Genomic DNA, 22,669 nt, shown 5'->3' with positions numbered 1-22,669 from the left:
ACCAAGCTCGCCGGTTCGCCCGCCTGCTTCACCGGCTTTTCCTGAATCTCTTCCTGATGCTCAGCGCCCGCAGTCTGCCGCCGCTTCATCAGAGGAAGTCGTTTCCGAGGCCGCGTCGGGGGAGAAGGAAAAAAAGGGTGACTCTGAGGACTCACCTGGCATCCTTCTCCGAGGCTGCTCCTCCTGGAAGCGGACGGTCGGGGTTAGTTTTCTTTACATTACAAGAAAAACTACCCTGCCTCTGCGCGTCATTCACCGGCGAAAGGAGAAAAGTGTGTTTGTTGTGTACTGGCCTCTTTTCTCTTACATTTCCCAGTTCCCTGTCGGCGACTGGAAATGTCATTTGCAGCAAGCGTACGCCTGCTAGCAACCGCTGTAGAATGTTGACGCTCAACGCATCCAAAAACCTGTATCCCCCTGTGGCTCAGTGGTGGAATGTTAGGTTTATTGCACGGACGACCGGGGTTCGAATCCCATATAATTATGCCGCTAATGCTTCACTCTGTCAGTCCCCTGAGGGCGACTGCAGAGGTACATTTTTGCAGCCAGCAAGCGCGTGGTACCTGCTTGCCTGCAACCGAACACAGTTTCTACGGTTCCCGTGCGTCACTGGCGAAAAGAGAATGGAGTGCTTTAGCCCCGCTGAGACCGGGCGTTATCCTCTCTTCTCACATTCTGGCACTTTTCAGGCGTCTGAATATGTCAGTATTGCATGTTGTGCTACACGCATGCCTGCAAATGAACGCTAGTGTGTTTAATACTCGCGATAACTGAAAGTCTATGTGTCTTCTTCTGTGGTCCAGTGGTAGATTCATAGCCTATTGTGCAGTCGACCCGGGTTCGGTTTCCGGGTCCGCCGGCTGAAAAATTTATGCCGTCACATACAATTTGCTCTGTCAGTCCCCTGGAAGGCGACTGCAGATGTGAATTTTTGCAGCCGACGAGCACGTGGTATACCCGTGCCCGTTTGCCTGCACACAAAAACCGTTCTACTGCTATATGTGTAGAGAAGATGCCTGCCCATCCTCACACACAAGCACAGCCCTTCATACAGGGCCCGCGCTCATAAAATCGACTCAGGTCGATCGCGCTCACAACATAGTAACGTGCCCGCTGCTAGCGCCCACAAACACTATGTTCTGCATGTCTCATGGTTTTCTATAAAAAGAAGCCTTTCCGCACTCGCTCTGCTCAGGCAGACAGTGCGCTCAATGCAGTAAATGTGCCCGCTCTTCCGAGCCCACATTCACTCACAGACATTGCATGTCCCACGGGACTCGCCCAGCCCTCCCTCACTCGGTTAAACACCGCGGCGAGGTCGAGTGCGTCTGAAAATGTTGATATTGCATGTCATGCTACCCGCATGCTTGCAAACAAACACTCGCGTTAACTGAATCCCGGCCACGGCCGATGGTGCTATAAATGTAGTGTCGATGCCCACTCCTCAGTGCCCATCCCTACACACAAGCACAGCCCTACACTTAGGGCTCGCGCACATAAAATCGACTCAGGTCGATTGTGCTTCCAATATAGTGAAAGTGCCCACTTCCCAGTGCCCACAAACACTATGTCTCACAGACCACAGGCTCTCTGTAAAATGAGACCTGTGCGCGCTCGCTCTGCTCAGGCAGGCAGCGCGTCCAAAGCAGTGAATGTGCCCGCTCCCCGCCCACATTTACTCGCAGACATGAGTCCCGCGAGACTGTCTCAGCCCCCCTTACTCAGTTAAGCACTGTAGTAAGGTCGAGGACGAGCGCTCTGCCCGCTGTAATAAGCGCGCCCTCCGCCTCGAATGCCACAGGCATAACGCCTATGTTATTGCGCCCCGAAGCACCTCTGTCGCACGGCGAACAGAGCGCGCTTCGCATCCAGCCCTTAGCCAGCCATGCAGAAGCATGGGCAGCGCTTCCAGGGGTTTCGGACTGGGTGCTAGGCATTATAAAGAGAGGCTTCTCGCTACAGTTTTGTCGACGCCCTCCCCGCTTCACAGCGCGCGTCGAAACTACGGTGATTTTAGAAGTAGCACACCTACTTCACGCCGAAATATCAAAACTGATAGGCAAAGGGGCGATAGAGCATGTACCCCAAGCTCAAAGCGAAGGGGGGCTATACAGCAGATACGTTCTAGTCCCCAAAAAGGACGGTGGTATCAGACCCATACTGGATCTAAGACGGCTGAACAAAGCATTAGTGAAACGCAGTTTCAAAATGCTCACGACCAGGAAAATCCTCGCGCATGTTCGCCGAGGAGACTGGTTTATGTCAATAGATCTGAAGGACGCATATTTTCAAATACAGATAGCGTCACATCACAGGCGATACTTGAGATTCGCCTTCGAGGGTCAGACATACCAGTATACAGTCCTGCCTTTCGGCTTGTCCCTGGCACCTCGTACATTTACGAAATGCATGGACGCAGCGCTCGCCCCTCTCAGACTCAGAGGCATGCGAGTGCTGAACTATTTGGACGACTGGCTGACCCTAGCTCAATCACGATCACAGCTCGTGGAGCACAGAACCATTTTACTCGATCACCTCGAGAATCTTGGTATCACGGTCAATTGGACGAAGAGTTCACTGAACCCCAGTCAAACGATTTCGTTTCTGGGTACCATTCTGGACTCACAGTCTATGACAGCGCGGCTGTCGCCAGAGCGCGTGCTGCACATTCAGCGCGCGGCGAGATCCTTCCGCTGCGGCGCAACTACCCCGCTCAGGACGTTTCAAAGGATGCTGGGTCTCATGGCCTCAGCATCACCAGTTCTTCAGCCAGACATCGCTCCATGGCCAGTGCCATTGAGGAGAGATCTCCTCTCGCAGGCCGGGGGCTCGATTTGGCACCCACACCCGGAGCTGTGGTCCCTTCACGTGTGGGCGCTCAACGAATATCCGTTGACCTCGCAGAGGGAGTGATAAATACCATCACTCAGGCCAGAGCACCGTCGATTCGGCGGCTTTATGCCTCAAAGTGGTCGGTTTTCTCCGGCTGGTGTGCAGCTCGGAGCCTATCACCTTCCGATTGTGAGGTGACGGAGGTTCTCTCCTTCCTACAGGAGCTGTTGGATAAGGGCAGATCCCCTTCCACGCTCAAAGTTTATGTGGCGGCCATTACAGCGTTCTCTGGAACAACGCTGGGTCAGTCACTAGGAAGGAACGATTTAGTCATCCGCTTCCTCAGGGGAGCTAGGAGGCTGAATCCACCCAGACCTCCTTCAGTCCCTATGTGGGACCTTTCTACGGTATTGGCGGCCATGAAAGGTGCCCCTTTCGAGTCTATCCAATCTATTAGCCTCAAACATTTGTCTTTCAAAACAGTGTTTTTGATGGCTTTCGCTTCTGTGAAGCGCATAGGCGACCTGCACGCGCTCTCCGTGAGCCCAGCGTGCTTAGAGTTTGGACCTAATGACTCTAAAGTCATACTCAAACCTAAGCATGGCTATGTGCCAAAGTCCCTCAACACACCGTTTCGGGCTCAGGTTATCTCCCTGTCTGCCCTGCCGGGATCAAGTGAGGAAGGGGACTCAAGTTTTCTTTGCCCCATTAGGGCTTTAAGAGCTTACGTGTCCAGCTCTGCTGTCTTCAGACAGACTGAGCAGCTCTTTGTCTCGTTCAGTGGACGTTCCAAGGGAATGGCTGTTTCGAAACAGAGCTTATCCAGATGGATAGTTGACGCCATAGAGCTGGCTTATACTGTCAAGGGCCTCCAGTGCCCGTTGGGAGTTAGAGCGCACTCCACGAGGGGCGTCGCCTCCTCGTGGGCTTGGTCCAGCGGGATTTCCTTACAGGATATATGTACGGCGGCGGGCTGGGCCTCGCCGTCTACATTTATTAGGTTTTACAACCTAGAGGTTCCCGCCTTGCAGGCTAAGCTACTATCGGTGTAGTCGATTCAGCTGTCTAACTAGAACACTGAAATCGCATGCGCAACGCGCTGCCGACTGTCTTATGGGCAGAAGTGTGTAAGACCCACATTTCCCACATTTAGTTCAGGTTCCCCCACCCTGTCTATGTGATGTCATATTCGCGTCTGCTGACGCGACCATTTAAGGACGGAGGTAATCCCCTCTTGTCTCTAGACTCTCTCTGGGAGGTCATATTTTACATCTGCGGATGCTACAGTATAGGGAATTAAGGTCCCCCTCCCTTATTCCCAGACTCTTTGTGAGTCTATCTGGTGGTTATGCACTGTACACCTGGTTTAGCTTCCAGTGATCGGTGTCTTTATCCCAGCACGCACGGCATTTTACAAGGGGTTCCCGTAGCGTTTTTACAAAAACGCAGTACGAGAGGACTCTCGTAAGAGAACGTAACCTCGGTTCTCTCTAGAAGAGGGAACGAGTACTGCATTCTCTGCCGTGCGTACGGTTCACTCTGGTTCGCTTTGGTGATGAAAATCAAGTGAATCAGCCTTTTCGAGCTCCTTATATAGAGGTTAGCCACACCCGTCTCGGCGGGAAATGGCTAGGAGGGCGCGAAGCGCCCTCATTGGCCTGACGTCACCTCAGGCCTCGCTCGATAGGCTTATGCAGTTGCTGCAGAGCAGCCAATAAGCGAGCAAGCCGTCTCGCCATAGCTGAGTACTGCTGCAACGCGCTTTACATGTATGAAAATTAAGGATAATTTTTTGCTTCAGTATTTCGTGAAAAAGAGTTTTTCCCGTAGCGTTTTTACAAAAACACAGTACTCGTTCCCTCTTCTAGAGAGAACCGAGGTTACGTTAGTAACCGAGTACGTTTTAATTTAGTTTTCAGAGTTTTCTAGGTTTTTCTTGCTATTGCCATCCAAAACATTAGGAGAGATTAGATATAGTCAGTGCAACGTACTGTTGCTGCCACCACACTTTCATGAGACTAAACCAGATTTTCATTTCATCTTCTGTTACAGATTTCATGTTTAGAGTTGTTTGCAGCCTGGGTAAAACGTGCATGACACTATGACTTATCCTGGACTAAGATGAAATGAAGATAATCTAAATTAGTTGGGATAGCTGAAATTCAATATGTTTGACAGCTTGTCTTAATTTAACAGCTAATAGGGTCTGTAAATTGTAAAATAAATGTATTGTTAATTAGTTAATTGTTAAATTTGCAATTTAAAGTGCCTCTGAATTTACCTGTCGGGCTGCGTAGGTTGAATGTGAGGCTACTTCCTGTGATGTAGATAGTAGTGTTGGACACAGACTCATCTAGTAGGAAGGAGAAACTCTCCACACGTCCTGGATCCCTGGAGCGCTGAAGAATTGTCACCTGACAGAAAAAGAAAGAGTGTGCAAACATTTGCAAGGAAAAAACTTTGGCTTTATTCATTTATACCAGTAAGCTGTTATAACTGTTTTGTTTGTGAGATGTTTACAATTAAAAATATTTGGATACATTTTATAAAAATGCTGATCATACCAGGGCTGAAGTAGAGGTATCAACAATGATATCAGTGGCTTGAGAGATGCTGGATTTGGAGATCGCAATGGCTTGTCCTCCAGAGGCCAAGGCCACGTCATAATACACCTGAAACTCTGACGATGCCTTCAATGCCCTTCTCCTCCTGCTTGATTTTGTCATGAAGAACGACACCTGAAAAGAGAGGGGGAGGGATGGAAAAGTGGGAAACTAACGGAGGCCTGGTTAAAAAGTTGATGGCAAAGACTGAAACTAAAACAATGTTAGAGAGATTACCGTAGACTTGGTGCTGCGGATGAGGGCTGTGATGGTTTTCTCCAGGTATGTATCCTTTGGTGGAGCGTCGGTGAACACATATATATGCGAGGAGGAGGAAGCGCCTGTTAGAGCCAACTGTGGAAGAGACAGAAGGTTAGAAAGGAGAAGAACCAGGTAGAGTGGTCAATCAAAACTGATTCCTTGTAATGTTCCTGCTAGTGTTTTGACCAAACTGAGAATGGATCTTAATACAGACAATTTAGTTGTGGATGAAGGTTCACAGATTATCTACACTCACCTAAAGGATTATTAGGAACACCTGTTCAATTTCTCATTAATGCAATTATCTAATCAACCAATCACATGGCAGTTGCTTCAATGCATTTAGGGGTGTGGTCCTGGTCAAGACAATCTCCTGAACTCCAAACTGAATGTCAGAATGGGAAAGAAAGGTGATTTAAGCAATTTTGAGCGTGGCATGGTTGTTGGTGCCAGACGGGCCGGCCTGAGTATTTCACAGTCTGCTCAGTTACTGGGATTTTCACGCACAACCATTTCTAGGGTTTACAAAGAATAGTGTGAAAAGGGAAAAACATCCAGTATGCGGCAGTCCTGTGGGCGAAAATGCCTTGTTGATGCTAGAGGTCAGAGGAGAATGGGCCGACTGATTCAAGCTGATAGAAGAGCAACTTTGACTGAAATAACCACTCGTTACAACCGAGGTATGCAGCAAAGCATTTGTGAAGCCACAACACGCACAACCTTGAGGCGGATGGGCTACAACAGCAGAAGACCCCACCGGGTACCACTCATCTCCACTACAAATAGGAAAAAGAGGCTACAATTTGCACGAGCTCACCAAAATTGGACAGTTGAAGACTGGAAAAATGTTGCCTGGTCTGATGAGTCTCGATTTCTGTTGAGACATTCAGATGGTAGAGTCAGAATTTGGCGTAAACAGAATGAGAACATGGATCCATCATGCCTTGTTACCACTGTGCAGGCTGGTGGTGGTGGTGTAATGGTGTGGGGGATGTTTTCTTGGCACACTTTAGGCCCCTTAGTGCCAATTGGGCATCGTTTAAATGCCACGGCCTACCTGAGCATTGTTTCTGACCATGTCCATCCCTTTATGACCACCATGTACCCATCCTCTGATGGCTACTTCCAGCAGGATAATGCACCATGTCACAAAGCTCGAATCATTTCAAATTGGTTTCTTGAACATGACAATGAGTTCACTGTACTAAAATGGCCCCCACAATCACCAGATCTCAACCCAATAGAGCATCTTTGGGATGTGGTGGAACGGGAGCTTCGTGCCCTGGATGTGCATCCCCACAAATCATTAACTGCAAGATGCTATCCTATCAATATGGGCCAACATTTCTAAAGAATGCTTTCAGCACCTTGTTGAATCAATGCCACGTAGAATTAAGGCAGTTCTGAAGGCGAAAGGGGGTCAAACACAGTATTAGTATGGTGTTCCTAATAATCCTTTAGGTGAGTGTATAATATTCATTATAATATTTAATATTCTAATATTAGTTCTAACTAGAGACTATTGTGGTTGCTAATCAGATATGACGATTGAGCTGATTGGCTAAAAGGCCACACAACACAGTACCTGAAGTCCTGATAGGCACATTTCTGGGGTGTCTCCTCCTCCATTAGCTTTGAGCTTGGAGATCTCTGACTTCATTATATCTGGGTCCGTGGTTCTTATTAGTGGTCCAAAATCTGCAAATACACACAGAATTCATACAAATAGTATCTGTAAAAAAAACAAATAGATCACTTTTGCCATAATAAGAGTAAAAAAAGTACATCATTGCTCTTTTCCAAATTCAAAGCGAGCTGCCTACAGAGGCAACAATTTAAGGCACTATATAGGCACATTATCAAAATGAAGGCTGTTCCAAAAAGTACTGGTTACACTTTAGTTTAGGGTCCAATTCTCACTTTTAACTAGTTGTTTATTAGCATGCATTTTACTTGGATATTGGCTGTTTATTAGTACATATAAAGGACATATTAAATGCATTATTCTGCATGACCATATTCTACATCGCTTAATCCTACCCAATACCTACACTTAGCAAGTACCCTACTAACTATTAATAGCAGTAATTAGGAGTTTATTGAGGCAAATGGCGTAGATAATAGTGAGAATTGGACCCTAATCTAAAGTGTGACCAAAGTACCTTATTAAGGCAGAACTGCATGTTTTCTTCACTGAGAACAACAAACTTTGTGGGGAAAAACTGAAGATGACAAACAAATGATGCTATTAAAATAAACCTATTATAAAGCTGCAGTCCATAACTTTTAGTGCTCTAGAGGTTAATACACAGAACTGCATACATCTGTTTATGTCTATGACGAGTCACGCAGGTAGTGGGCTACTTGGCTACTTGGCCCGACCGATCTAAAATAGTCAAAATATAAACACTTATTATAGGTGTTCAGTAGTGATTCAGAATAAGACAAAAACACGGTTTGGAAAATGGGTTCATGATTTAGTCAATTTTCAACACAAAAAAAGTTAGGGACTGCAGCTATAAATTGCATTCAGTAATGAAAAGTTTCAATAAAACAGTTTAGTGTAATTAAGAAGGTTTATTTTTACCAAGTATTTCTATGTGCTACGTATTCCAATGCTTAATGGAAACCCTTTTTGCACTCACCTGGATCATTAAACGGCACCAGAATATATTCAGATGGTTCATCTTGAGTTCCTTTCTTACTGTCAATGATGTTGAAGGCGACTCTTTTGGCTTCTGCAATGTCGTTCCCCATACTGCCTGTGGTGTCAATCACAAAAGCCAGCACTGCAGATCGTGCAATACCCATCAGCCTGATGGAGGAAAAGATTATTATTCTGGTTAATGGATTTTAGTGATATATATTATTTAGACTTTCAAATTAGGAATGCCACATACACTACCATTCAAAAGTTTGGGGTCGATCTTATCCACATGCTCACCAAGGCTACGTTTATTTGATCAAGAATACAGCAAAACAGCACTATTTTGAAATATTATAATATGATAAATGACTGTTTTCTGTTTGAATATATTTTAAAATGTAATTTATTGCTGTAATGAGTCCAGTCTTTAGTGTCACATGATCCATCAGAAATCATCATTTTAATTGTAAAAGTATTGTAGTGTAGAAAACAGGTTGTTAAGAGAACTTGACATTTTGCTCCCAGCTTTGCAAGTAATAATATCTCTTAAATGTTTAAGAAAGGAATTTATCCCCATACCGAAGGTAGTCCTTGTTTCCTACAGCTTCACATATGTCCTCCAGCAGCTCCAGGGTGGCTTCAGATGCCAGGTTCACAGCATTATTGTGTAGACCAGCATTATGGGAACGGCGTTCATCTTTACTGATCCCACCTCGAGGATTCTGGGTACTGCTGAGATCAGTCTCCCCACCATGGCTACATTTACCTTTCACACACGCATAAAAGACAAACAATGAAATTGTGCCACTTAAGAATATTTAAAAGTATTTTTCTCTCCTTTTGTAAAATGTTTCTTAAGTGGGGAAACGCAGATGATATCTTATTTTTTATCTGTCAAAGACATTTTGAATTGTCTGTTGATATATTTTCAAATTTGGTAAAAGTTAGAAATGTTTCAGTTAATACAGCCTCTGCTCATGTAACCCCTCAGGTCTTGCTCCGCTTCGAGTGGATGGCGGGCACACTAACAAGGACATTAAAGATAGGAGTTTCTAGTGTCAGTTGCTAGTGTACCTCTTGAGATCAGGGGAGTGAGGTTTACCTGCACAGCTCTCTCTGTCTGGCCTTCGTTACACTCACCCCCCTAAACCTCACTCCCATCCGGGTCACAGCACCAATATAACCCCTCCAGTCCTACTCTCCCCGCTTTGAGTGGGACTCGAACCAGTGTCTCCGGCATGGGAGGCGGAAAATATTTTTCAGTTGTTTACACATAACAACCTAAAACCACTCGTTCTAAGAAGCTGATAAAACACCAGCGTTTGTTGTAAGTTAATCTGTTAGCTTAATAAAGCAGTGGAAGTAGTTACTTATACATTTTGACTTCACCTTACATTTTTACAGTATATATGCCCATGCGTGTTTCTGGTATAAACCTATATATGTTTCCTCACCTGGAGGTTTGTCAGAGGAGAACAAGCCCATGTATCCTGAAGTGAGGTACTTCCCATTCAGAATAGCAGGCAGCAGCTGGTTTGGACAGGTACCACTGGCACAGTCACTGCATGTTGGCATTGCAACTTCTGCACATGAACAAATACATATCTACAGCAGTATACAACACACATAAATCACAAACACGCACTTAATTTACTTAATTGCTGTTTAGGAACAGTCAACAGATTAATCTCATACAATATGATATTAGTCGGGGAGCCAAAGTCTCAAAAATGGGTTGAACCTGACATGGTCTGTCATACTTTTTATTTGTGTTTTTTTCTGTTAACTTTGACCCTAAGAACCAATAATTGGAGGGTCTGCTGTGCCGGAAATATTGCGGAAAAAAATTGTGGCCATTTTAGTGTATGCACCCTTTATTTTTTATCAGAAAAATGTGAAAAATGATTTTTTCCCTCAAATCCTCAGTGGGTTTGGTAGGCTGTCAATAAATGCATTCCAGATACAAAGAACACATTTGCTGACAACATCCACTGAAAAAATAACTCTTAAAACACATTTCTACATGATTTTGCATCAATTTAATGCAAAAAATTAGGCGTTTTCTCACTTTTTTCCCAATATTTTCATCTTTACTTCATTGGCAATCAACTATTCCCCCAAGTTATGACATCAGTCAATATGTCATTCTTTTCACCAAACAGTATACTCATTCCACAGAAAAAATCATAAAAATCCAACCAAAATCAATTGATCTGTGATGATTTCACTAATAGTTGATCAGCAGGCTCAGAACCTCAATAGAATTGTAGGCTACTCTCAAAATTCCGAAAGACATGTAGTCCATGAGCCAGGGGGGTTGATCGGTATCATCGGGGGGGAAAATGCTATCATTGTTATTTGGCAAGGTATACACCCCTAGTATTAGAAAAATCACGATAGCAGTGCAGGGGTGGCAGCGAAGTCACTTTTTTCAGCTTATGAAGTTACTAACCCCCTAAAATAAATTCAGTTTTTGAAATCTGGTGTATATCTGGTTTAGGCTCATGCTAGGGATATTGTCAATATTCTATAATATGGTGCTTGGTGTCGCTGGAAAGGGGACCTTTTAGGCATTTAAGCCAAGTACTGAATCTGTCTGACAAACACAGAGGTCACATGACTTCTTTAAACCAGAAATAACACAAATTTTTTCACAATTTCCGCCTAAACTGTATGCTTTATTTTATCCCTGTGGCATGAAAGAACACCACGGACACAAAAGTCAACAACTTCAATACTCAAGGCACTCTGATGACTCCAGAAAATGTATAATATACCCAGACTATTTATTTGTGAGAGCCTTAAATTAGACTTGTGCAGCCAGCTCAAGTCTTCAAAATAGAATAGAGCCAATAGAATGGACAAATAGAATACCCTTAGTCCAGGGCCAAATGTTGTAATAAAAACAACAAAATGTTTCTATCATGTATTTTGATATTTACCCACTTTCAGTTAGAATGTCAGAAAGTAGCTCATGCACTGAATGTTGATGGATTTTGACAAGGTTTTGTCAGTTTTGTGAAAAGATTGTTGGAATCAATCGCTGTAAAAACCTATTATTGTATATCCATTCTGAAAGTGCATCTATCCATTCTAAAAGTCCATCTATCCATCATAAAAGTGCATCTATCCATCATAAAAGTGCATCTATCCATCATAAAAGTGCATCTATCCATTATAAAAGTGCATCTGTCCATTATAAAAGTCCATCACTCCATCATAAAAGTCCATCTCTCCATCATAAGTCCATCTATCCATTCTAAAAGTCCATCTCTCCATTATAAAAGTGCATCTATCCATCATAAAAGTGCAATTATACATTATAAAAGTGCATCTGTCCATTATAAAAGTCTATCTCTCCATCATAAAAGTCCATCTCTCCATCATAAAAGTCCATCTATCCATTATAAAAGTGCATCTCTCCATCATAAGTCCATCTATCCATTCTAAAAGTCCATCTCTCCATTATAAAAGTGCATCTATCCATCATAAAAGTGCATTTATCCATTATAAAAGTGCATCTGTCCATTATAAAAGTCCATCTCTCCATCATAAAAGTCCATCTATCCATTATAAAAGTGCATCTATCCATCATAAAAGTGCATTTATCCATTATAAAAGTGCATCTATCCATCATAAAAGTGCATTTATCCATTATAAAAGTGCATCTATCCATCATAAAAGTGCATCTGTCCATTATAAAAGTCCATCTATCCATCATAAAAGTGCATCTATCCATCATAAAAGTCCATCTATCCATTATAAAAGTGCATCTATCCATCATAAAAGTCCATCTCTCCATCATAAAAGTCCATCTATCCATTATAAAAGTGCATCTCTCCATCATAAAAGTCCATCTATCCATTATAAAAGTGCATCTTTCCATCATAAAAGTCCATCTATCCATTATAAAAGTCCATCTCTCCATCATAAAAGTCCATCTATCCATTATAAAAGTCCATCTATCCATCATAAAAGTGCATCTATCCATTATAAAAGTCCATCTATCCATTATAAAAGTGCATCTATCCATCATATAAGTGCATCTATCCATCATAAAAGTGCATCTATCCATTATAAAAGTCCATCTCTCCATCATAAAAGTGCATCTATCCATTTTAAAAGTCCATCTATCCATTATAAAAGTGCATCTATCCATCATAAAAGTGCATCTATCCATCATAAAAGTGCATCTATCCATCATAAAAGTGCATCTATCCATTATAAAAGTCAATCTATCCATTATAAAAGTCCATCTCTCCATCATAAAAGTCCATCTATCCATCATAAAAGTGCATCTATCCATTATAAAAGTCCATCTATCCATTATAAAAGTGCATCTATCCATCATAAAAGTCCATCTATCCATTATAAAAGTGCATCTATCCATTATAAAAGTCAATCTATCCATTATAAAAGTCCATCTCTCCATTATAAAAGTTCATCTATCCATTATAAAAGTCCATCTCTCCATTATAAAAGTTCATCTATCCATCATAAAAGTGCATCTGTCCATTATAAAAGTGCATCTCTCCATCATAAAAGTGCATCTCTTCATCATAAAAGTGCATGTCTTCATGTTCATTTTATGAAGTATACTTAGTAATTTTAACTTTATGTAGTAAGTATATTAATATCAATGTGTACTTGTAGTAAAATTGTGTACTATTTCAATACTGCTTGGGACTAAATTGGCTCACTTTTCGTATTTTTAGTATTTGTAAGAGTAGTAAACTAAGTACACAACTAGGTTTCTCATTTGTAATGCATCTGTACTACAAGTGAACTTATAAGTATACTAGTTTACTTTTTTAATACAAGTAGTACATTTTTTAGTTTATGAAAGTACACACTGATGTGTACTCTCAGTAAACTACTAGTTTCGTAGTTTATACTGCAAGTGTACTTGTAAGTTTTCTTTAAGTAAACATAACATTATACTTTGCACTTAACATGTAACATTATTATTTTTGCACTTGAAAAATACCTTTAACTGTACTTTAATTTTAAAAACATGTTATTAGCTTCATGCATCCTTTTTTAATCTTAACACTTGAATGTCAGTAAGTTTCATAAAGAAAGGCAACATTTTAAACAAAAAAGTAGAATTAGAGTAAATTGATATACACGACCAGTAGACTAGCCTACACAAAAATTCAGATATGCAGAATTAGAAACATATCTGTTTTATATCAATATTCTTATCAATATTTTCAAACAATGGAAGTTTCATAAGACTGTATGTATATGAAAAAAACTATGTAAAAAAGTATATTTAATTGACTACTCAATCAAAAGAGTTAACACAACTACAAGACAAGTATACTTTGAATTCTTAATTATTCTTTTAAGTATATCTGGATCAAAAGATTGAGTTCAAGTACAGGCCAAATATACCTGGGCCGTATTCATAAAGAATCTTAATGCAAAGAGTAGCTCCTAGTGACAAAATTTTAAGAAAATTCTTAGAAATGTGTCCGTTTACTCTTAAAATTAAAGAAAAAATCCCAGTAAAGAAAAAAGTAATTCAGAAAGCATCTTAACCCTTAAAAGAGGTCTTAAGGTCAAAATTGTTAGGAGCACGGACGAGGACTTTTAAGAGGCTGAAGAGTTTCTTCAGCAGAGGAGAAAATGGCAGAAAGAAGAAGGAGAAGAAATCTGTTGCAGACAATGGATGACAGTGAGTTAATAAGACGCTATAGATTAGATCATGCAGGGATCATGTTCGTGACTGATCTTAGAGACGCGCTAACATCTCCGACACAGCGCAGAAATGCCATAGCGCCAGAAATGAAAGTAATCACTACATTACGATATTTGGCAACTGGGAAAATGCAACAATGCAGCAGTGTGTAATGTACACAGTCGCATGTAATTTCAAAGTGAAGGCTTAGAATAGACCCTATACTTAAAATCACTCTTTTTTTCCTTCTTGGACAACCAGCCAATCACAGTCTTCAAAAGATTGTGTCATACATAGCAACGGGGTCAGCCCCGCCTCCTCGCTAAGATGAAAGTTTTTGTCTTTTCCTTGCTCAGAGTTGTTCTCAGATTGGCCCCGAATCGCTCTTAAGCTAAGACTCCTACGTAAAAGTTTTTAACCCTCTGGGGACCAAAAACTGTTTTTTTTTTTTTTTTAGCAATGAAAATAAACACTAAATGCTCTGTTAATTTTGATCTTTCATTTTTTAAGTATATTTCTGAGAAGTACATAAAATGTAGACTGAAAGTATATTTTCTTATTTTAAGTTTAAAAGAAGTATACTAAGTGTGAAAAACACCAAGCTTACATTAGCTACTGCCACTATTCCCCACCAATTCACAAGCACAAGAGAAAAAGTATTTTGTACTTACTTTTAATACCCCTGGAACTCAATGGATGTTGATTGAAGATGGTATAGTTGGTAGTGTTGTTATAACCAGTCAACTGAACCAACAATCTCGTCAAACTGTCAAAATCCATCAATATTCCGTGCAGGAGCTACTTTCTGACATTCTAACTGAAAGTGGGTGAATATCAAAATACATGATAGAAACATTTTGTTACACCAATTACAAGTGTTTTTATTACAACATTTGGCCCTGGACTAGGGTATTATATTTGTCCATTCTATTGGCTCTATTCTATTTTGATTAAAAAAAATGTGTGTTATTTCTGGTTTAAAGAAGTCATGTGACCTCTGTGTTTGTCAGACAGATTCAGTACTGGGCTTAAATGAAAGCCTAAAAGGTCCCCTTTCCAACGATACCAAGCACCATATTATAGAATATTGACAATATCCCTAGCATGAGCCTAAACCAGATTTACACCAGATTTCAAAAACTGAATTTATTTTAGGGGGTTAGTAACTTCATAAGCTGAAAAAAGTGACTTCGCTGCCACCCCTGCACTGCTATCGTGATTTTTCTAATACTAGGGGTGTATACCTTGCCAAATAACAATGATAGCATTTTCCCCCCCGATGATACCGATCAACCCCCCTGGCTCATGGACTACATGTCTTTCGGAATTTTGAGAGTAGCCTACAATTCTATTGAGGTTCTGAGCCTGCTGATCAACTATTAGTGAAATCATCACAGATCAATTGATTTTGGTTGGATTTTTATGTTTTTTTCTGTGGAATGAGTATACTGTTTGGTGAAAAGAATGACATATTGACTGATGTCATAACTTGGGGGAATAGTTCATTGCCAATGAAGTAAAGATGAAAATATTGGGAAAAAAGTGAGAAAACGCCTACTTTTTTGCATTAAATTGATGCAAAATCATGTAGAAATGTGTTTTAAGAGTTATTTTTTCAGTGGATGTTGTCAGCAAATGTGTTCTTTGTATCTGGAATGCATTTATTGACAGCCTACCAAACCCACTGAGGATTTGAGGGAAAATTTTTTCACATTTTTCTGATATAAAAAATAAAGGGTGCATACACTAAAATGGCCACAATTTTTTTTCGCAATATTTCCGGCAGAGCAGACCCTCCAATTATTGGTTCTTAGGGTCAAAGTTAACAGAAAAAAACACAAATAAAAAGTATGACAGACCATGTCAGGTTCAACCCATTTTATTGAGCTTTTGAGACTTTGGCTCCCCGACTATTTGTACTCTCTGGTGTAACCTGTTATTATCAGTTATGCACCAGGTCATCTGTTCACTTATCTCTAGTTTTCAATTTAAAGAATTGATTTTTAGGAGCTATTACACATGAACATTGGACATGTCAACACTGAAAAAATGGTGTAATCACATTTAATTTCCAGATGTGAGTCTCTCTCATAAATCTTACCCGCTGGCTTTATCTACCTGCAATGTTCTCAATGTTGAGATCTGGTCTGATGAGGTTGACATATGGACTTTTGTTTCCTAATTCGACCCAGTTACTGTGGCTGTAAAAATCCTGAAAAGAAAAAAAAAAGAATTAAGAATAATGCATAACATAATATTAATGCTATTAAAGCTTATGTTATATTTAAGTTTATATATATATATATATATATATATATATATATATAATTTAGCTTGAAAACACATCTTTCAGAGAAAATTGTCACAACCAGCATCCAAGCATTTCTTATAATAAATTGTAATCATGAAACCATTTTCTTGGTAATTAAGAAAAGTTTATGCTTTATTTTTTGTATGGTTCTATATGAAATGAGACTGTTTATGTGTGTTTTAATATAAGTAAATGTTGACAAAATGTATTAACTGGATGTTTAACATAATATTAATATTGAAAGCTTAAGTTTTTTGATTTGCTAGAGAACGTTTCTTTTAAAGAAACATGTGACAACCATAAACAAAAGCATTTCTTATAATAACTATGAATGTGTTAACACATTGTTAATGAGTGAAACCATGTCCTTGAGCAATTTTGTAGCAATATGCTTGTCATAGTCACTGGCCCTCATTTATCATTCTTGCGTAGAAACGGGCGTATATATTGGCGTAAGATTATGCTTACACTCCTCTCATCGCCTGATTTATGAAGCTGTGCGTACCTTTGAAATCCAGGTGTACGCAATACCTGCCCTTGATAAATGCCGCGGCTGAAAACGAGCGTCATTAGAATAACACGCCCCTATATATTCAAGTCTCCGCTCCCCCCACGCCCTCATTTTACGCCATGGACACACGGAAGACGGCAAAGAAGAGAAACTTCTTTGAGAAAGAGAAAGCAAAACCAGGGAAGTGGAAAGAAACAAAATTGATTTCTAGATTTTTATTATTAATGACGCTTATTGTTATTTAGAAGAAGAATGTCGTTATTATTATTATTATTATTATTATTATTTAAAAGAAGAAGAATGTCATTTTTATTATTTTGTAAGTCTGAATTTTTTTTTTTTTGGTCATTGAAAGCCTTTCATTACTAAACCCAGTCCGTGCACACCTGCCGGGCCTAACCCTGGCCTAACCATCGTTTCAAAGAATAGTACAACGGCGAGCGCGTCGAATATAAACGCCTCGTCCGTTTGGGGAGCTGCGCGCGCAGTCTGCGGAGACTAGCGCTGCGGAGCCAGGCGAAAGTATAAACAAGGCTTGAAACGTCAGGTAAAGCGCACAGGCTCGCAACTTAAAGGAGAACTCCGGTCAATTTTAACATTGAGCTCATTTTTTTGTACATTTGGAGTGCTGTCAATACAGAGAACAACGACAAAAATCGGTGTTGCCTACACCGAGTTATTCTATTTTTAAAATTTGCACCCTATTGACTTCAATGGGGCAAGTAGTAAGCCTGCTTTTTAGCCTCTTAACATCCTTTAAGTGTCATTACAAGTGCACAGAAAATGTGAGTGATTCCTTCCAAGTGAACACGAGTGGATCTGACTGCAGTAGATGTTAGAGATATTAATAAAAATGAAGTTAATTCAGCCAGCGCTCATACCTTTGTTTACATCCTGTTTTCGGTGGAAGGCCATAGTAATCGATTGTCGAGTTCACGCGCATAGGTTTAGTACCTATGATCACGCGCGTGAACTCGACAATCGATTACTATGGCCTTCCACCGAAAACAGGATTTTAAAAATAGAATGACTCGGTGTAGGCAACACCGATTTTTGTCGTTGTTCTCTGTATTGACAGCACTCCAAATGTACAAAAAAATGAGCTCAATGTTAAAATTGACCGGAGTTCTCCTTTAAGGAATACATATGCCTACAATTCAAATGCTTTGGTAAAGTCACACAAATTAAACATTGAAGTCCATGTTGCACAAAAATAAACACTTAAGTTTATAATTACTATGTTGTTGTTGTTTTTTTTTACAGTGGGTCATAATATATCATATCTTTTAGTTTGTCAGTGCGTTGTGTGGTTTTAGAAATTGTTTTTCTGCGCATTCCCGCACTCGAAACGTGCGTACACCACCTCCTGAGCTGGCGTAGGATTTGAGCGTGCCGTACGCCAACGTCCATATTGATAAATCTCAAAGTCACCGTGGTTTTGGGTGTACGCCAGGTGTACGCTGGAAATTTGGTGTACGCACTTTTGATAAATGAGGGCCACTGACTGTATCTCCCTCTCACCCACCTGTAGTGTGTGACACACTCGCCCTAGTGTTTCTCTGGCAGATTGAAGGTTGTCAGTGCGGACATTTGCTTTTATGGCTGCAATTCCCTGAATGATGAGGTTGCGCCCCTCAGCGAAGGCCTCATTATTGAAGTGGTGTGGTGCACTGCCCATGAAATCACGGTCCACAAATCCATTCTGCATGTAGATCTGATTCAGTGCCGTACGGAACTTGGCACCTGAAACCTCACCTGTGGCCGTGCCCAGACACGCACGCAGCAGCTCTTCAGGTGATGAGCCCTGTGTTAAAGTAGAATCATTTTAATTCAATGTATCAAACATTTCTCAAAACAAAGCTATTGTTTGTCTTCAGAAGAATCGCACAATTTCTATGGTATGTTTATAGTGTTTTTTATGTGTATGCCCCTATACTTGTACACAAACTCACCGTCGGATTGAATTCTCTTCCTTCTGATTCAGCCACTGCTTTACACACCTCCTTGATATTTTCCATCACAGCAAAACCAGTAATGGTCACATGGGTGTTTCCGCTACCCCCGACTGACACAAAAGCCTGCACCCTGGACACTAGTGTGATCAGGGCCACAATGGGTACTAATGACTTCATGATCATCTGAGTCAAGAAGAATAAAATTGAGCAATTTAGTAATGCGTGCTGTGCAAAAAAAAAAAAAAAAAAAGCTTTTCAAAAAAAGAAAAATGAAGGAAAAAATCTTCTTTATTTTTATTCACTAGGGAAAAAAATAACTTAACCAGTAGACAAATTGAAGGAAAAAGAAGGAATTCAAATCTTTAGAGAGAAGTGAGCGGAATTAAGTTAAAAATTATTACAAAATGTTTCTATATAGGCCCATATTATATATTTATATTATTTATATTATATATTATGCTAAGGCAATGTATCAATCATAAATAATAGAATCGAAAACTGAATACAATAGAATGTAACCTATATAATAGACCTTATTTCTTACCTTCTACATTCAAGGTACCTTCAATCTGTCTCGGTTCCTCCTGTCTGTCCCGTGATAATGGGTCCTTGTTAGGCTCGGATGACCAGAGGTGGGTAGAGTACCCAAAAACTGTACTCAAGTAAAAGTACAAGTACTTATAGAAATATTTACTCAAAGTAAAAGTAAAAGTAATAATCTTAATAGTTACTTGAGTAAGAGTAAAAAAGTATCCAATGAAAAAACTACTCAAGTAGCGAGTAACTTACTTTGGATTTATATTTATATTTATATATATATATATATATATATATATATATATATATATATATATATATATATATATGAAGAAGACTTCAGATGCAAAAGCCTCTGAGTGCCATCTGAAACTTTCTTCTAAAACAAGCATTTTTATCAAGCTTGTATGTTTAAGTTCAGTAATTTCACTTTAATGACAATTAATAGGTACTTTTCATTGCCATTTAAGTGAAATAACTGAACATAAACGTACAAGCTTGATAAAAATGCTCTTTTAGAAGAAAATTTCAGATGGTACTTAGAGGCTTTTGCATTTCAAGTCGTCATATATATATAATTATATTATTTCGATTATTTATTTTTATTTAAATGACTAGGCTATTATTTTCATAAGTAGATTGGCTCTCTTTGCAACAAAAAGCATTTTCTCCCGTCTGTAGCCAGAAAAAGAAAACCATTGCCTGTCCTTTGGTTTGTATAATAGTAATATAACTTAACTACATTTGGATTATTAGACAATGTCGAAATAAAGTGAATCTGCAGAGTGTTGCATTCAAAGGCATGCAATTGATACAGAGAAGAAAGAGTTAAAACTCTTCACATGTGCTCGCGCTCATGACTGCTACTGAATATCTGAACACAAAAAAAAACAAAAAGTACATCGACGAATCTTCTTCTGTCGGTTCTCCAAAATATAATCAAATGTATATTTCTGCAAGCATGTTTAAACTGGTTAACTGTGTCTACGGCAGGCAATTAAAGGCATTCGTTTTCAAGTCGAGTTCGCACGCCACTGCGCAACAATACACACAAACTACCGCGGGATGGCGGGTGTTCATAAACGGTGGGCAATGGTAGCTTATTTAATGTATAAATTAATGTATATGTCCAAAAAACGGGTAATGTCATAGTTTCTGGTAGTGCTATCATGGTGTAATAATCTGTTTGGTTGTAAAATGTATTACCTGAGTGAAATTAAATCGAATATATCGTCCTGTGGAATCATTCATTCACAGACAGCTTACGAAGATGTTCAACTAATAAAGATCTTCATCGCTGGCAAATATATGATGCATTTGCAGATTTGCTCTCACTTGACTGTACTGTAGGTCCACGGCCACTTCATCCAACGCTCTTGATGTAATCTTCCTGTTACGACTCGAGTCGAGTGTGAATTGGAAATCGCTTCAGACGATTCAGTGCGTGCAGGAACTGAACAGTTCATTCAAACTGATTCGCGAACCGATATAGACAGATCTGCCACAAGCGGCAACCTCCCCGTCTCTCTCTTGAAACCAACACGGAAGTGAGTTAAACTGCAATTCATTGACTGGCCGCTTGGCCTGGCTGCAGAAGTGAGTCAAATCTGTATCTCCCTCATGTTAAAATTACCAACTTTACAGCAGAAAAAAATATGTTTACAGCCTGGATCTCTATGTGGCTTTGGTCTATACAGCTAATTTTGCCCTTCATAACAACTGTGAGGGGGGTGAATTATTTTATAACTCGTCCGTTTAGTTGATTAATATTTAAATTTAAGGGTGTGGCCAGTGGCCACTTGAGTGACAGATGGATTGCCGCTGTCAGTGCTAGCCGTTTGTCTGCTGCTGTTACTAGCCGTCACTTCACCTCAGCAAATGTTGCTGCTGAACTTGCCATCTCTGCAGTGTTTGTGCTTTTTTTCGGGATTATTTCATACAATTTAATACTTGGGTAACGTTACAAAGCCCACGTCTTTGGATTCCGTCGTTATCGTTCGAGAGAACAACCAGCGCTGTATTTCAGTTGTTTTCCTCCGTGAACCTGCACTAATGGATGTCTGACAATTTCGTTGCTTTTTGGGGTTTTCAAATTTAAAACGTCAATAAATACTCGTTCGTTCTGCTCTCACGGAACAGATGGATTATAATATGTTTATATAGGCTACCGTCAGATGAAATCCTGCAGGCGTCGGCGCTTTCTCCGTCCATGCAATAAATGCACATGAATGAGCGCGGATTTTCTAGCGCATTTACTTGCACTTCAAAGGCAATATATCTATGGTTTAACCCATTTGAGAGGCGGCCAAAATGGACTGAATAAGCTCTCTACGAACTTGAGCGATGCCGCGCTGACGGACATGTATGCACATAAATCACTGTCACACACAAACACTCGAAGTAATACACAGTCTCACTTGTAGCCATGTCTTTTAACTATTATAATATTTCGAAGGGCAAAAATAGGAACGTTTAATTGGCTTCACATCATCAACTAACGATCACGTCGAGCTAGGTGATTTCAGATAGCCAGGCCAGGCTCCTCAGCTCCACTCACGCCCCGCCTGTTTGCCTATTTTCTGTTATCCGGGAGTGACGCAAGGCCAAGATGGCGACGGCCGGCTCCGCCCACTTTAGGCTTCAAAAATGCTCTTCAGAAACCTACGGGTGACGTCACGGACACTACGTCCATATTTTTTTACAGTCTATGATCTGCCAACTTGTTTGATGAAGTCTTTGAACAGAATCGACTCAAAAGAGTGATTCATTTGTGAATTGAGCATCGCTCAAGCCCAGAAAAAAAGATACATCGCACTTACGCATTTAACAACACATATTGCATTAAAATAAAGTAACGAGAGGAACGTCGCCCAACGTAACGAAGTAAAAGTACAGTTTTTTCATTAGAAATGTACTCGAGTAAAAATAATAAGTACCCACATTCAAATCTACTCTTAAAAGTACATTTTTTCCAAAAAACTACTCAAGTAAATGTAACGAAGTAAATGTACTTCGTTACTACCCACCTCTGCGGATGACATACATATTGGCGCTTTTCCACTGCAGGGTACGGCACGGTTCGGCTCGGTACGGTTCGACTCGGCGCGGAACGGTTCGGCTCGCTTCGCTTTTCCACTGCGTGGTACGAATCGACTCGGTACGGCACGGTTCGGTTCGCTTTAGCTCGGTTGCTTTTCCATTGCAGTTGGTTAGTACCGCTTCAAACTGGGTGGGACTGATCGTTAGTTGCCGCCTCTACTGCCATGACATCATCGTAAACGATGGTGCTCTTGATTCTCGGCATGTGGATGTTTTTAAATTAAATTAAA

At 40.5% G+C, this 22,669-nt stretch overlaps 1 protein-coding gene across 6 annotated transcripts in view; it reads right to left on the bottom strand.

Annotated features, from left to right (window-relative positions):
• LOC311280136 (von Willebrand factor A domain-containing protein 7-like) overlaps positions 1–22,669 on the bottom strand; it is a 47,828-nt gene that overhangs the window by 5,919 nt on the left and 19,240 nt on the right. Inside the window, exons 1-12 of one of the 6 annotated variants that reach the window (XM_084392066.1) lie at positions 22,367–22,614; positions 19,348–19,420; positions 18,801–18,986; positions 18,374–18,652; positions 16,145–16,238; positions 9,798–9,926; positions 8,923–9,109; positions 8,342–8,511; positions 7,282–7,394; positions 5,673–5,789; positions 5,397–5,570; positions 5,114–5,246 (exon numbers count right to left, since the gene is read on the bottom strand). In XM_084392066.1, the coding sequence (XP_084248192.1) occupies positions 5,114–5,246; positions 5,397–5,570; positions 5,673–5,789; positions 7,282–7,394; positions 8,342–8,511; positions 8,923–9,109; positions 9,798–9,926; positions 16,145–16,238; positions 18,374–18,652; positions 18,801–18,986 (1,582 nt within the window). In that variant the 5' untranslated portion in view covers positions 19,348–19,420; positions 22,367–22,614. Of the gene's footprint in view, positions 1–5,113; positions 5,247–5,396; positions 5,571–5,672; positions 5,790–7,281; positions 7,395–8,341; positions 8,512–8,922; positions 9,110–9,797; positions 9,927–16,144; positions 16,239–18,373; positions 18,653–18,800; positions 18,987–19,347; positions 19,456–20,546; positions 20,800–22,366; positions 22,615–22,669 lie in introns of those variants that run through there. The other 5 variants (XM_084392063.1, XM_084392065.1, XM_084392067.1 and 2 more) reach the window with 5 other exon arrangements.

The sequence above is a fragment of the Rutilus rutilus genome (genome assembly GCF_951802725.1).
Source record: "Rutilus rutilus genome assembly, chromosome: 2".
NCBI classification, from domain to species: Eukaryota; Metazoa; Chordata; class Actinopteri; order Cypriniformes; family Leuciscidae; genus Rutilus; species Rutilus rutilus.
The sequence above is the reverse complement of the archived record's forward strand: the minus strand, read 5'-3'. Positions and strand labels throughout refer to the sequence as shown.